The sequence below is a fragment of the Neoarius graeffei genome, chromosome 26, assembly GCF_027579695.1.
Source record: "Neoarius graeffei isolate fNeoGra1 chromosome 26, fNeoGra1.pri, whole genome shotgun sequence".
NCBI lineage: Eukaryota > Metazoa > Chordata > Actinopteri > Siluriformes > Ariidae > Neoarius > Neoarius graeffei.
The window spans coordinates 52886697-52902025 of record NC_083594.1 but is presented as its reverse complement, the minus strand read 5'-3'; the positions used below and the strand labels follow the sequence as shown (position 1 = coordinate 52902025).

The following is a 15329-nucleotide window of genomic DNA, read 5'->3' as shown; positions in this document are numbered from 1 at the left end:
TATTAATACTTTTTAATGTATGCCAACAGTATTTTTTTGACAAAATATATACATTAAGCAACCTTCTGTTAGGTCCCAAAATAAAAATCCCAAGTACCTCTTCCTATACAAAACTAATATATTGTTTCAACATTATACATTCACATTTCCTGCTTCTCCAGAGAATCCAGATTTTTTTTTTTCATTTACATATCATAATTTTACTGCTTTAAACAAGTAAAGGCAACAGCATGAGCATAGATCTGTCTTAATTTGACCAGAAGTGGACACAGAGCATGATGCAGATACAACTTCCACAGTTTAATGGACATGATGTCTTATGATGATGTGGATCTCCACCTCGCCACACACACACACACACACACACACACACACACACACACACACACACACAACAACAACTCTGGGTCATGTATTAAAAAAAAAAAAAGAGATGTACAGACAATGTTGTATAAACATATGAATTAAACGATGCAGTTACCTCACAAGTACCCCCATCTATTTGCACAAATAATAATGAATTACAAACTCAAAATCTTTCTATTCAAAAAAAAAAAACCCAAACAGCTGTGATTACGTGACTCGGTTATTTACACAAGTGACCCACGTCAGGGCTGACCATCACCTGCGTGTCTCTGAACATTCGATGGATTCAGTTTGTGGGGAAACCGGTGACTTAACTTAGCGATGGGGAGAGATGAGGCGCTGTCGCTGTTGTCTCGTTTCGTCAAAGCTCTGGTCAACTAAAGCAGACTGTTATTTGGTAGCATTCTAGGCTAAAGGAGAGTCTTTATTTAAAGCAGCCAGAGAGTCCTGACAGTGTGAAGCCTTGCTCGGCAGCACAAAGAAATGTCCGAAACAAAAAAAGCAGCATCTACAGGGGTTTTGCTCATTACATTTTTTTTTTTCTGGTTTACATTCAGAACATACAAGATATGTGCAAAGGGCAGAGTCCTTATCGTTTGTCTGTTAGGGGCTGGCTGCACATCACATTCTGGATTTAGGTTTTGTTTGTTTCTTTCTTGAAACATTCAGCACGAGAGCAGAGAACAGACGTCCCCGCGGCGCAATCCTTCCTGAAACCAGACAACTCTGTGTCATTTATCATCTTCACAGTGACTCTAAGTGCTACACCCTAGTCCTCATCTCCCATCCACTCCCTCGACGTGGCCAGTGTGTACCCATCTACACATGGACTCTTTCTCCCAGCATGCATGTCTACTGCTGTGGTGGAGGGAGTTGGCCACTGGGCTGGTGTATGTTTGTGAATTTGTTGTTGGGGGATTTTTTTATGTATTTATTTTTTGAAATAACACTGGGGGCAAGGGCGGGGCAGCAGAGCAGGAGCTGGTACGACTCTGATCTTCATCAGTGCATCCTCTGCTCTTCACATTCAGAGGATTGATGTCAGAGGTGAAAGGGACTCCACGCAGTTATCAGTCTTTGGTTTCTAGATTTAATGGGGGAACGTGTTTTAGGGCCTGGTGCAGAACTGGAGAGTCTGTATGAGCATGAGAGCCGGTGGGGGACGCAACTCTGGGCGACAAGACAAGCGACAAGGGGTGTTTCTCGGGAGACAAGCCCAGCGTGGAACCCCCAATGCCAGGGTACAGCATGGGGATCCCCCCTGGGTACCAGCACTTCTCCAAAACAGGGAGGTACGTGGCAGCAGCGGCCGCCGTCACCGGAGGGAAGAGGTAGAAGGGCATGCAGAGAGGCGGCTGGTGGGAAGAGAAGTTTGCGTACCCGTTGTGACCCAACAGAGAGTCATCCTCAGAAGAGTCCGACCTTTGCCGTTTGGCGTGCGGCTCGTCCCACTCCTCCTTAATTCCGTATTTCAATTCGGTGCCCTCTTTGCTGTAGTAGCTCGGCCGCTGACCCTTGGAGTCACGCTTGTCTTTGTCGAGTTCGCCACCGTAGCCACTGTCCGTGTCTGTATCGCTGCCACTCTGTTCGCTGCTATGTGGATAAGTCCTCTGAATCACAGGGACGCAGTTTTTGGTGTGGCCCTCTGGCATTCTGGCCGGCACCACCACCGGGTTCTCGCGGCTCCCGTGGCCTTTGTGGACAGGGGAAGGCGTGTCCTGCCGCAGGCTGATCGGCTGCTGTGGCAGCTCGGAGGCCACCTTGTGCAGATGGTTAAAGATGTGCGTAGGAGTCAGATCCTGCACGTTCTCCTGGCTCGCCATGTACTGCAGAACCTCCTTGGCACACAAATGGAAACCTGAGCGGAACATCTCCTCACTCTTCTCCAAGCTCCCATTGGTGTGATCACCTGCAGCAACACACACACACACACACACACACACAGAGATTACACATGAGTACAAGCTCATCTCCGAGTTCCTCCCCTCTCTGCCAATGCCTGCTGTCAGCACGTGACAGACAGGACCAGACGTTGTAAGAATGGATGGTGTTACTCAGAAGCTTTTGTTTATTTGAAATGTAAACATGTGACAAGTGACAAGTTCATTGTTGAGGGTTCTTAAGAGTGTTTACGTTAATATTGTTTCTCGGCAACGAGCTGCATTTCGGAAGGAACGTTCATTGTCACATTTCTTATCAAACTCACCGATCTGCATTCCGTTCTGCAGAGATATGATTTGCTCTTGCTGCTGCTCCAGCAGGCTGTTGAGAGCTTTCACGTGCTTCAACGTCAGCTCCAGCACCACAGCCTTTTCCAAATGGCCCAGCGTCTATAAAAGGAGGAATCACTCGATAAGCCTGTTTATCTTTCTTATGCAACACTCTCAAGCTGCCTCTGCTGAGGGCAAACCCAAAGACAAAACAGACACGCATTTTTAAATCCAGCTTTAAAAATGAAAAAAAAAAACATGCTTCCAGTTTTCACTCCATCGAGGCAGAGTTTATCCATCCATCTATTATTTATACCACTTATAGATAAGAATACACTGATACATACGTGGTATAGATAATGGGCGGATATTTTCACAAGGTTACAGGGTTGATAAATACAGCCTGTGTATTTTTTCAGGATTTGAGCTTGCATAACTTATCACTGTATCTCAGCAGCAATATCTCTTACTCCAGTGTTCTGAGAGAGCCAAATACAATAATAATAATAATAATAATAATAATAATAATAATAATAATAGCAAACACATCTGCTCTGGTGCTTTAAATACTTTCTTAAATTTAGCGGGTGCATTATCAGTCCGTGTTAACATATTGTCAAGCAGGCTTAGACTGTACTGACAATCGCCAAATCCGATGTTATATGTTGTGCGCTGTTATATTTAGGCGAAATTTGGCTTTAATTCATGTTGTGATAAAATCTTTATAACTTTTCGAAATGGACATTCCGTCCAAGTTTACCACCAGGTTTGTGGGTTATGGTCCTGTGACGTGGACAGCCACTTTTGTGACAGATTATGAAATAAATCATGAAGCAGACTAACATTGTTTTAAAAATTCAAGATAATCAAGTGATTGGGTTTGAAACACAACACTGCAGGTGGCGCTACAGATAGCCATTTCCATCCCTCCATGCACTTCCACTGGACACTTACAGAGAGTTTGAGGTGCTCTGGGAGAAGGTCCTTCAGCTGGGCGATGCATTCATTTATTCTGTCACGTCTTTTCTTCTCAATCAGGCGATGCGGCAGCTTGTATGTGTCCTGCATGGAAGGAAAGAAATGTTCAAAGTGTCCTTCAAACTTTCACCAACTCTCTTGCAGACTTCAGGAGCTGGCAATGCACAACTGGTATCTTTTTTTCAAAAAAAAAAAATAGTGATTTAGGTGGAATTAGGAATAAATAAGCAAATAAATAAAAGAGTCGGGTGATGAACTGATTTGTCAGCTGTACCTTGCTGTCCTCGCCTCGCTTTGCACCTCTCCGGGGTTTGTAGACGTACATTGGGAAATCCACACTGTATGAAATGACAGCAGAAGAGAGTCAGTCAGAGATGATGGGGAATGTCAGAGTGTTTAAAGAAAAGAAACTTTATCCGGCACTGAATGAACTCTTCCGCCTCTTCTGCAACATGTTTCCTTTCGGACCTGAACTCTCAGAATGGTGCATTTATTTATAGTAAATATCTAGCTCAAGGTTTTGGGATGTTAAATATGGCTCTTACCCCGGAATGGCAGCCATGTCCAACGGGTTCTGTTTAGCCAAACATGGAGGAGGTTGTGCGCTCGGAATCCGCTCCATTGTCCAAGTGAACAAAACACTTTACAGCCTGTATATCTAGATATTTTTTTTTCTTTCTCAAATTATACTCTTAATAAATATAGGTGTGTGTAGCCTATATAAATATACAGATATAGACACACACATACATACATAGATGTTAAAAAAAAAGTTCTTGCAATTGTTCTTATAAATATCCTCAGAAGAAAATTGTCCACAAAATAAATTCCAGCGGTGCTTCCAGATTATTCTCCGAGCTGTAACCCGTCAACACACACACACACACACACACACACACTCACACACCGTGCATGCGTGCGTAAACGCGCAGAGACGCACAGGCGCGCGCAGGACAGATGTTGCTGGTGAACTGGTGAGCCAAGGCGCAATAGTTCAGAAGCTCCGGTCGTCGGTTAAATGTGTGTGTGTATGAGAGAGTGAGTGAGTCTGAGTGTGTGTGTGTGTGTGTGTGTGGTGGGTGGACTAGACTACGTGTTAAAGAAAAAAAAAACCACCCACCCTGTGACTGCAGACACGTCTCTCCTCCCTGCTCCGTCACATGAGCCTCACGTGTCGGACGGCGCTTTCAGCAGCTCCCAGTCTGTTAGAGATCAATCCTCCCTCCCTCTCTCTCTCTCTCTCTCTCTCTCCCTCCCACCATCTCTCTCTCTCTCGGGTCCCGTGTACAACCACGCGCTCTTCGGTCGAGGCGCGGAGTCCAACAGGCTGAACGGCGATGTGGAAAGCCAAAAGGGCCAAAACAAACAAGGCGGAGTATGGAGCAGTGGTTTCATTGTTGTGCAGGAAAAAACAAAACAAAAACATGGTCTGAATTATAATTAATGATGTTTTTCACCAGATAAAGCTGCTGCTTCTTTTTTTTTAAGCTGCTTGAATAGGCTAAATATCTCATCTCATCTCATCTCATTATCTCTAGCCGCTTTATCCTGTCGCAGGCGAGCTGGATCCTATCCCAGCTGACTACGGGCGAAAGGCGGGGTACACCCTGGACAAGTCGCCAGGTCATCACAGGGCTGACACATAGACACAGACAACCATTCACACTCACATTCACACCTACGCTCAATTTAGAGTCACCAGTTAACCTAACCTGCATGTCTTTGGACTGTGGGGGAAACCGGAGCACCCGGAGGAAACCCACGCGGACACGGGGAGAACATGCAAACTCCACACAGAAAGGCCCTCGCCGGCCACGGGGCTCGAACCCGGACCTTCTTGCTGTGAGGCGACAGCGCTAACCACTACACCATCGTGCCGCCCCCAATGTTTCCTGTTCCTACTTATTCAGGTGACATTGGGCATACCTAACAACCTGTGTTTTCTCCAAATCTGTCCCTCTGAGTTACAGGTCAATCCTGAGATCGAGATGCTGAACCTCTTCTGCTCCTCGGACCTGCCTGATCCATCCTGATGCCCTGTGTCATCACATCGCTCCTGTAGAGGACGGTCCTATGTGGACAGTTGAAAGTCACACCTGGAAGACGCTCTGGACTCTTACAGTAATGCTTTTATGGCTACAGTTGACTTGCTAACTTTAGGACTGCAGTTGTCATGAACAGTTTTGCACTCAAGTTTCCATCAGTGAAGAGTTTATAACATCAACGAAACTGACTTCATGTTAAAACTGTTAATGTTATAGTCCTGCTGTCTGTTGTTGCCCAAATGAGGATGGGTTCCCTTTTGAGTCTGGTTCCTCTCGAGGTTTCTTCCTCATGTCGTCTGAGGGAGTTTTTCCTTGCCACCGTCACCACAGGCTTGCTCATTGGGGATAAATTAGAGATAAAATTAGCTCATGTTTTAAGTCGTTCAAATTCTGTAAAGCTGCTTTGCGACAATGTTTATTGTTAAAAGCGCTATACAAATAAACTTGACTTAAAAAACAATATTTCATTTCTAGGATGGCATTATAACAAACACGGTGGTGTAGTGGTTAGCGCTGTCGCCTCACAGCAAGAAGGTCCTGGGTTCGAGCCCAGCAGCTGGCGAGGGCCTTTCTGTGTGGAGTTTGCATGTTCTCCCCATGTCCACATGGGTTTCCTCCGGGTGCTCCGGTTTCCCCCACAGTCCAAAGGTTAGGTTAATTGGTGGCTCTAAATTGACCGGAGGTGTGAATGAGTATGAGAATGGTCGTTGGTTTCAGCAAGAAGGTTCTGGGTTCGAGCTCAGCGGCCAGCGAGGGCCTTTCTGTGTGGAGTTTGCATGTTCTCCCCGTGTCTGTGTGGGTTTCCTCCAGGTGCTCCGGTTTCCCCTACAGTCCAAAGGTTAGGTTAATTAGTGGCTCTAAATTGACCGTAGGTGTGAATGTGAGTGTTTGAATGGTTGTTTGTGTCAGCCCTGCGATGATCTGGCAACTTGTCCAGGGTGTACCCCGCCTCTCACCCATCATCAGCTGGGATCGGTTCCAGCTCGCCTGCAGAACAGGATAAGCAGCTACAGATAATGGATGGATGAACCAGATTGCTTGATTTAGCCAGTGAGCTAGCTCGCTAAATAGTCATGCAAGTGGGAGATTTCTACTTTCATGTGGACAAGGGTGTCTGAGCTGATATGTAGTTTGTAGGGCAAACAAAGAAAATATTCATCAACATTTACAGTTGTTACTGATTCATCCTTAGTAACTGCCTGGTCTGGGGTGCAGTGATTTCAATTAGTTTTTTCGTAAACAGAACCAACTAAATTTTAGTTTTGAGCTTTTTCTCTGGGTCTCTCAAAAACCCACACAGTACAGATTTATTTTGCAAATCAATCAAGTAAGTGAAAAATAATTCACATTAGGGCGGCACGGTGGTGTAGTGGTTAGCGCTGTCGCCTCACAGCAAGAAGGTCCGGGTTCGAGCCCCATGGCCGACGAGGGCCTTTCTGTGTGGAGTTTGCATGTTGTCCGCGTGGGTTTCCTCCGGGTGCTCCGGTTTCCCCCACAGTCCAAAGACATGCAGGTTAGGTTAACTGGTGACTCTAAATTGAGCGTAGGTGTGAATGTGAGTGTGAATGGTTGTCTGTGTCTATGTGTCAGCCCTGTGATGACCTGGCGACTTGTCCAGGGTGAACCCCGCCTTTCACCCGTAGTCAGCTGGGATAGGCTCCAGCTTGCCTGCGACCCTGTAGAACAGGATAAAGCGGCTAGAGATAATTCACATTATTTCAGTGTGCACAATAGTATTTTGGATAATTTTCTTTGAATTCCTCACACAACAGCTGATGCTAAACAGGCGATCCGTTGGACTGAGAAACAACTGCTGAAAAAGTGAAACAATTTTACAAACAGGTGAATGAGTTTTGGGTTGAGCTCACCCTCAGTATTTCCTGTTTGAAAAGCATCACCAAATGGAAATAAAATTGACCATAAATACAGTCAAGTTATTTTTAAGGCAAATTTTTTTTTATTTATGGGGCTTTCCACCCATAGACCCAATTTTATCAAAAAATGTCATTAAATTCAAGTTGGATTTTTTTTTTTGCAACAGAAAATCACAGATCCCACGTCAAGACCCATGGCTCTACCATGACGACAAACAACAAGAATTTATTTGGCAATCAGGATTTCATTTATAAGACATCATAATGTGAAATGAATGTATTTCAAATCGGTGAGTTGTTCTTATTTGTGAGCAAGCACGCTCTTAAAATGTCAAATGACATGTTCAGTTCGCACCGACTGCATGATTTGTGTGGTGTAATGTTAAACTTATCATAGGTCAGAGTGTGTGTGTGTGTGTGTGTGTGTTGGGGGTCATTTTCTGGTTAAGGACACCTCATCGCAATTAATCAGTTAATTATCAGGTTGAGTCGACATGTGCAAGTGGGGAAATCACCAGCCTGGGTGGGTTTAGTCAGTAATTAGATGCAGGTCATGTAATAAACATATGTTTTTATGTACAGTTTTTGACGTCAACAAAAATGCAATAATAGCAACATGACATTTATGTAATTTTGAAACTAATTTGCAAGTCTCAGAAGAGACGCACAGCAAAACCTCGAGACACATTTATATTCCTGGAGTACTGTTTTGTAAACTTAAGATAAGAGTAAATATTTTTGATGCAGGATGAATGTGAGGTTGATGAAAACCCTCTCGGTGTGTGTTTTCGACAAGGCAATAAATGCACGTTTTTCTCTTTGTAGCACTTTATCACAGCACATGCACCTGTCTCAGGTTTTTTTTTTTCCATCTGCAGGCTATAAAGACTAGTTGCGCTTTTCTTGTGATAAGAGTTTTACTCGTTCACTGCAAGAGAACTAAATTTGCTTGAAGTGGGTTTTTTTTTTTTATTTGCGTGAAGCATGCAGCATCTGTGGAAAGTTCTCTTACTTCTTTCATGTCAGACGTGCAGCACTGAGATGATGCAGCAGCTTCAGCCTTACTTTTATACACAGACAGGAAGAAAAAAAAAGAGTGATGTTCACTTTTAATCAAAGGACAAACAAATTCCCCACAGTTTGGAACATCTTAGAAAAGTTTTTAACGGTGTGGTAGCAACGTGCAAAGTTTAAGTCGATTCTGTGTCATAAAGGCTTTGATGACAAAGTGTGAAATAAAAACTTTACTCCATGACCAAGCTCCAGTTCCTTCTGACATTTGTGCTGCAGTGGTAAAGAACCACTCCTGTAGCAACAAACAAGATTTTCTGACAAAAAAATATTAAATTTTGAAAAACATTTTACTGAATTGCCAATAAAAATATATTGATCTAAGTATATCACATGATGGCATTTTTTTTATTACTTGCTTATTACTGTTTATTTTTGTGAGAATCTACAAAATATTCCCCTTGTTGCGTACTTTTCCTAAATTTGCAGAATGCCTGAAATCGACCAAGTTAAATCAGCCTCAGCAATTACACAGAGGTGCCTTTTTGGCAGGCACCAAATTCTGAATAATTATGTTTTATTTTCACCCTTAGGATCTTCAGTGTGTTTAAATCAGCGTTTAACGACATGTTAATAATCCCTTAACCGAACCCGAGTGTCGTCAAGTTTCTCTTCTTCTTCAAGCAGTTGATAAATATAAAATCATACTAATCATAAAATAAAAATCCCCACCCGTAACCTTTTGCTTGAAAAAAGTTAACCATCTGCTGCTCAAGGTGTGAACCCAGGAATTTTGGTGGTTGTGTCATGGTCTGACATTTGTGTTAGTTGAATCATATTTACACAAAGTGATTGAGTGTTTCTTTGTTGTTTCGCACTTGAACTCCTTTTCTGTGAAACACAGAACAACAGAGAAGAGACTAGCATCAAAGTGAGCTTTTAAATACAAGGAAAAGAGCTGGCTTCACGCTGAGGAGTGAAAATGATTTGTGCGACACTAACTTATTGTAATTCTCAATAAGTTTGGATTTGGTAGATTTGGATCATCATGAAAACAGCAGTCTTCTTCGTCTTGAAGGAACAGTCTCTCAACTTTAGCCCTTGTGTGTTTGTTCTAATTAGAGCTAAATACCACAGCATCAGCACCTGGACACGAACCAGTTCTCATTCTCCGCCAAAGAAGGGGAATTCAGACACTGGGTCGAATGGTGACGACGCACAGGCGAACACACTCCAGTCTCCCCTGCGTGAACAGTGAGGCGAGTCAATTTTCTCAAGTTCCTCGTATTAATGTGCACACAGACTCCTTGCCCGATTGCTCAGCTTCACTCAGATAAATTCACGCAGGGGCAAAACTTCAAATGTGCCTCCCTCGAAATTGATCGCCGTTTCAATTAAAATAATGCATCCAGATTCCACTGTTCTTACGTCATTATTATTAGTAGTAGCACATTGTTTCACATGATCATTGAACTTTCAACATTAATCTCAACCTTGTGCTAGGAATAGTCATCAGTCTTAGGTTTCTTTTCAGCTTCACGTCTTTATCAACTTTAATCTCCAAAGCTCGGTTAATATGCATATCATATGTTCTTATTCTCTATAGAGCCTGCGTGGGGCTCTCCCACACAGTGCTGAACCAAAAACAAAAAAAAAACAAACAAAAAAAAAGATATATTAGTCTATGATCTGTGAGGTTAACTGAAGGTGAGGTGTGAGGTGCACTTCCCCTCGAATGACAAGCACTTTCTTTCATGCCAGAATAATCCATTAACTGTTTTGTTTCATCAAGCTGTGTTGTTTGATTGACTGAGTTCCTGTTTTAATTAAAGGATGCGTCAGAAAAAAAAAAAAAAGTGATCAACAAAATAGTCAGAAAAAAATCGGATTACTTTACTTGAAATATTTATTAGCCAGCACTAATTAAGCAGCTTGGTTAAACATTCAGTAGGTTTCAAGTCGACCATGTCATACCAGGCAGTGAGTGCTTTTGTAGTGGTCTGTTTTTGTCGTAGTTCTTCTCTTACTTGAAGTGGATTTAATTTAGTGTAGATGTGGCATCTCGGCATCATACCAAGAGCATGCGGCAAAGGAGCAGAGAGAAAAAAAAAAAAAAAAAACCCAAAAACCTCATGTCAAGGTGAATTACAGGATTTATTAAATATTGCTAAATTAATTTACAATCTTGACATATGTTAAATTAGAATTTTCATATAACTTTCATTAACAGTGCTATTAAACTCTATTATACCTCCAGGAGGGGGAAAAAAGTCTCTCTATACAAAAGCAAAGGCTTGACAAACATGCGCATCTTTTCAAGAAAACTGGAAATAAAGAGATAGCGACAGACATGTACAGCATGTTTTATCAGACATGGTAGTGCAAGTACTGTTCTGAGCATTTGCTCTCTCCTGTAGAGATTATTACACTGTGCCGCGTTTACAAAATGACTTGCTTGGTTGATGAGGAAAGTGTTTCACTTGCTCTTTCCCGGGGCCTCTTCGAGTCTCTCAATGCAAAATTCACAACAGGCTCGGAGGCTCTTGTGATCCGAATCAAACGAGTTACAGTATTTAAAAATGCTCTAGATACTAAAGCTACTTAGAATTAAAACACAAACAAAGCTTACCGGCCTAAACAGGTTAAATTCCTAATCTTATCATTTTACTGCCTCAAAAAGCTAATGAAATTTTATATATTTTCTGAACAGGCCAAAAAAAAAAAAAAGGGTTAAGAACAATGCATCTTTCTACAGAAAAAAAGTGTGCGCCATGGAGGAGTCGGTCCCTTTTAAATATCATTTATTAAATTTTTTTATATAAATAATTAATAAATAAGAAAAGGGAAAAAAAAAAGGCCCATAAATGCAACCTGATGGCTATTAGAATTCTTGCTAAGTTGACTCTATAAGTTGGACACTATGAGTCTACAGCGTTCCGGTACAATCATGAAGCTGAGAAAGAAAAGGGCCAGGAGGATGAAAGCATTTAACATAAGAGATGATTATCATCCCTTTAAGACACATTGGACAGCTCAACAAAAGTTTGCATATTAAAGTAGTAATATTGCACAAAATACAAAAATAAGACATTAAATACTGCTTGCTATACCAGTTAGGAAATACAAAAAGAGACACCTCTTTAACACTTCTCCAAGCAGCATCTATAACTAGTCATAATGTCCAGTGTTGCCCCAAATTCAGGTGTCCTCTGCCATAATTACTGTACCAACCTGACAGAGGCGCCGAGGGGCACAAACTCTTCACGTTTATGTAATTATTATTTTTTTCCCCTTACTGAGATTAGTGGCGTGTGCGTAAATCTGGAAGGAGTTTTGCAGGTCTACTTCTAAGGTAGCATGGTAGTTCAAGTACACACACACACACACACACACACGCACACTTAGGCAGGTTGTTGAGGGTTCACATTCATGTGTTGAGGATGTCCGAGGAGTCCGATCCTCTGCTTCTGCTTACGCTGTTCAGTCATCTGTCAGGACACACACAGAGGGTTTTAATCTTTAGCTGCTCCCACAACTCATCACAAACACGCACACAAAACACACACGCACACTCCCCCTTTGTATACACCAGGCACTTCCTGCATGAATGCATCTGTTAAATCTGTCTCTCTTCCCTTGGTATGAGTCCAGAGAGTGCGTGACTGTTTGCATGTGCGTGCGTGTGTGTACCATTGTGAGAGTGACTGTGGCACAATCGTGATCACGCATTCAGTAATCTCGTGCAATAGGCTCACACTCAAACACATGAACACGCTCACACACAAATCAATCATAAAGAAATCCTTTTGTCGTGTGTAAAATCCTCTAATCTGACTCGAAGACATTATCAAAAACAGGCCAGACACCAACACCGCCAGGCTCATACAAAGTTAAAGTTAATGGATCCATCATCATACAGTAATGCTCAATTAAATTATGACCACATGAACGTACATACAGACAGACACACTTCAACAGGATACAATCATCACCCTAAACACAGCAGAAGGATTTGAGTTTGCAAAAACAAAAGTTTTTTTTTTTTTTTTGGGGGGGGGAATGATCGTTATGAGACACACACAGCTCTGTGGTGGCACGAGCCAAAACAGTTTAAAAAGTTCTAAATCAGGAATTTAGTCTTCCTTGAATCCCAGCAGCATTAATAATACACATTGGTGCACACAGCGTGTAACGTTTACCACACGGCCCAGAAACTCTGAAATGATTTTTCTGAGCTCCATCACAGACGGATTTCTGATCGAGATGGTGCTGTGGGTCTGTTTCTCAATAAATCGTCAATGATTTCTTGTCATTACTGTCATTATACAACTTGGTGCACGATGCTACGATGCCCATTTAAGTACCATTTTATCACTTTACAATCAATGTCAAAGTCTCTCCTCTAAACTGGCAAGCTTCTTTATGATCTTTCCAGGTGAGGACGGTCTGTACTGTCACCTAGATACTTGACCACACCCCTGAAAAAACAGTTCCACTTAAAGTGCCATTCCACCATTGGATGTATTCTTTGGCATAAAATACAATATATTTTATGACAACATGACTAGACAGAGAAATCTTTTAGCTTCAAAATGATATATCAAACAATTTTTTGACAACGACAAGTATATTAATTTTGCGACCAAAGTCACCTACCCTTTTAATTTTCGCGCGGTAGTGAAACGTGATGTCATCGGCAGGTTCCCCTTCTTGTGTACCACGTCACGTGTGACGTGGCACGGATTATCAGCAGTGGCGGATAGAACGCGATTTCCACTTGTCGATTGCTGTGCCGATATTCACCATCGACCGTCTCCTTCGGGCATCACTTGCTATTTTCCTTCGCTTCTTTTCCGAAGCTGACAATCGCGTTCTATCCGCCATTGCTGATAATCTGTGCCACGTCACACGTGACGTGGTACACAAGAAGGGGAACCTGCCGATGACATCACGTTTCACTACCGCGCGGAAATTAAAAGGGTAGGTGACTTTGGTCGCAAAATTAATATACTTGTCATTGTCAAAAAATTATGTTTGATATATCATTTTGAAGCTAAAAGATTTCTCTGTCTAGTCATGTTGTCATAAAATATATTGTATTTTATGCCAAAAAAATACATCCAATGGTGGAATGGCACTTTAAGACGTTCTGCGTCAGATCAAAAGGTATAATTTAGCATTTACTTATAAATAAGTAAATATTTATATATGAATACATCTTTGCTTTGAATTTGTTTTGTGTTTTTCATTGATTTTGATTCATAAAAAGGTCACCAGCATGCGGGAATAGCTTTCGCTGATCTCTCGTGCACTGATGTTTCCTCGGGTTTGGGAAGTTTGGAGAAGGAAACTTTTTTTTTTAAAGACTGGACAGTAATTGCTGTTGATGCTTTAAATTTCATTTTCCAGATTTAGTTACCTTTCCACATTTTATCGGCCATTTAATCTTATGAATAATATTTGTTTTTCCAGTATAATGAAAGCATTTTATCCATTGACAGATCTCCGGTCTCTGAGTAAGCCTAGGGATTGTTTTGGTCAAAAAACAAATTTCAAATGTGTTCTAAAAATTAATCAATTTAAAAAAAATATTCCAGAGACAGAAATGTAAACTACTCGAAAAGTGAAAAGCAATGGGCTTTTTTTTTGTTTTGTTTTTTTGGGATTGTTACTTGACCTTCTTTTATTTCCCTCTGTCTGGGTGTCAAAAGAAGTTCTAGTTCCTCCTATGCACTTCTCATTTGTCGGCCTCATAATTATCAGTTACACACAGACACTTTTATATAATTTTATGCTCAAGTCTACTATATTTACAAGAAACTCTTCAACTTACAGTGCACTGTAGTTGATCAAAAACCTCACTCGAGACATCGCACCAGCTATAGTTTTTGAACAGCATTTAATCATCTCTGCTTGCAGGGTTATTTATGTATGGAAACAAACAGCACTGGTTCGGAGAACTTTGTCTGGAACATACACGAGTTGATTCAGAGTGAAACAACACTTGGCCTCATGACGCAGGTGAAAGATCATCTTAGTAGCACATGGGTTTGCTGCACTGATCACAGATGTGTGTGTGCGCGCGCACGCGAGAGTGAGTGAGTATGTGTGTGTGTGTGTGAGAGAGTGAGTGAGTGAGTGAGAGAGAGAGTGTGAATGAGAGACTTAGAGAGAGACTCATTTGCCCTTTGCTCTGATTGGGTTTCTCACCTTCAAGTTTTTTTTTTTGTTTGTTTGTTTTTCCCATCAAACCAATCCTAAACATCCAATAATACTGGAGATAGAAAACGTTTGACAAGCTCACTACAAGTGGCACTTTTTGTTTGGACTGAATAGATATTTGTCTAGTTTCATTGTGAACAGAAACCAACTCTAATTAGCACTTTTCTTCGGAGGTTTCACACATGAGGTCTTGCTGTCAATATCAAAGAATCTAAACAAGAGCATTCATAGAGCATCCTTTCTTCCTCCTCAGTTCCCTTTTCAGTGCGGTAAAAAGTGTGCCAGAAACAAGTCTTAAACAAGGGTTGCCTGGTCAGGTTGTTTTTACCCTGTCCATCTCCATCACATACCTGCTCTTTCAGTTCAGTGAGCTGGCTGGAGAGATTGGAGACCAGTTTCATGGTGGACTCTAATTTCTCCTGCAGGTTCCTGATCTCATTCTGCTCGCCCTCCGCATCACTGCTCACCAGTGACATCGCCCGCATCCGAGGAAACCAGTCCAGGTTGTGCTCCTGTTAGAACAGTCGGAAGGATTAAATCTTAGCTTGTCCTTTACAAGCGCTCCAAAGTTTGTGCAAATTTACCTTAAAACTCAAACCATGTAACTGTACTGAGTTATACGG

The 15329-nt window shown here is 41.9% G+C and overlaps 2 protein-coding genes and 1 long non-coding RNA gene across 4 annotated transcripts in view; 1 reads left to right on the top strand and 2 right to left on the bottom strand.

Annotated features, from left to right (window-relative positions):
• Positions 1-326: 326 nt before the first annotated feature.
• Positions 327-4788, bottom strand: bhlhe40 (basic helix-loop-helix family, member e40). 2 transcript variants are annotated; one of them, XM_060910778.1, is made up of 5 exons: positions 4675-4788; positions 3829-3892; positions 3531-3638; positions 2573-2696; positions 327-2275 (listed from the first exon to the last, which is right to left on the bottom strand). In XM_060910778.1, the coding sequence occupies exons 2-5, from the start codon at positions 3877-3879 to the stop codon at positions 1437-1439; spliced, it is 1122 nt and encodes a 373-aa protein (XP_060766761.1). In that variant the 5' UTR covers positions 3880-3892; positions 4675-4788; the 3' UTR covers positions 327-1436. The 2 variants fall into 2 exon arrangements, with proteins under 2 accessions (XP_060766761.1, XP_060766760.1); XM_060910777.1 differs by lacking the exon at positions 4675-4788 and adding an exon at positions 4100-4661.
• Positions 4789-5295: 507 nt separating this feature from the next.
• Positions 5296-9738, top strand: LOC132874531 (uncharacterized). Its single transcript, XR_009651676.1, has 4 exons — positions 5296-5675; positions 7372-7441; positions 7641-7763; positions 9607-9738. It is a non-coding gene; the product is annotated as an uncharacterized LOC132874531 (long non-coding RNA).
• Positions 9739-11291: 1553 nt separating this feature from the next.
• itpr1b (inositol 1,4,5-trisphosphate receptor, type 1b) overlaps positions 11292-15329 on the bottom strand; it is a 167953-nt gene continuing 163915 nt past the window's right edge. Inside the window, 2 exon segments of the mRNA XM_060910776.1 lie at positions 11292-11972; positions 15057-15218. Coding sequence (XP_060766759.1) covers positions 11886-11972; positions 15057-15218 — 249 coding nt within the window. The 3' untranslated portion in view covers positions 11292-11885.

What these genes read in the sequence shown, in the direction of transcription:
- bhlhe40 (XM_060910777.1), bottom strand. Translation starts at nt 4,176, where the DNA reads ATGGAGCGGATTCCGAGCGCACAACCTCCTCCATGTTTGGCTAAACAG. An exon ending in GACATGGCTGCCATTCCGGG is followed by an intron (nt 3,893 to 4,099) that starts GTAAGAGCCATA and finishes CATTTCATACAG; the next exon opens with TGTGGATTTCCCAATGTACG. An exon ending in AGCGAGGCGAGGACAGCAAG is followed by an intron (nt 3,639 to 3,828) that starts GTACAGCTGACA and finishes CCTTCCATGCAG; the next exon opens with GACACATACAAGCTGCCGCA.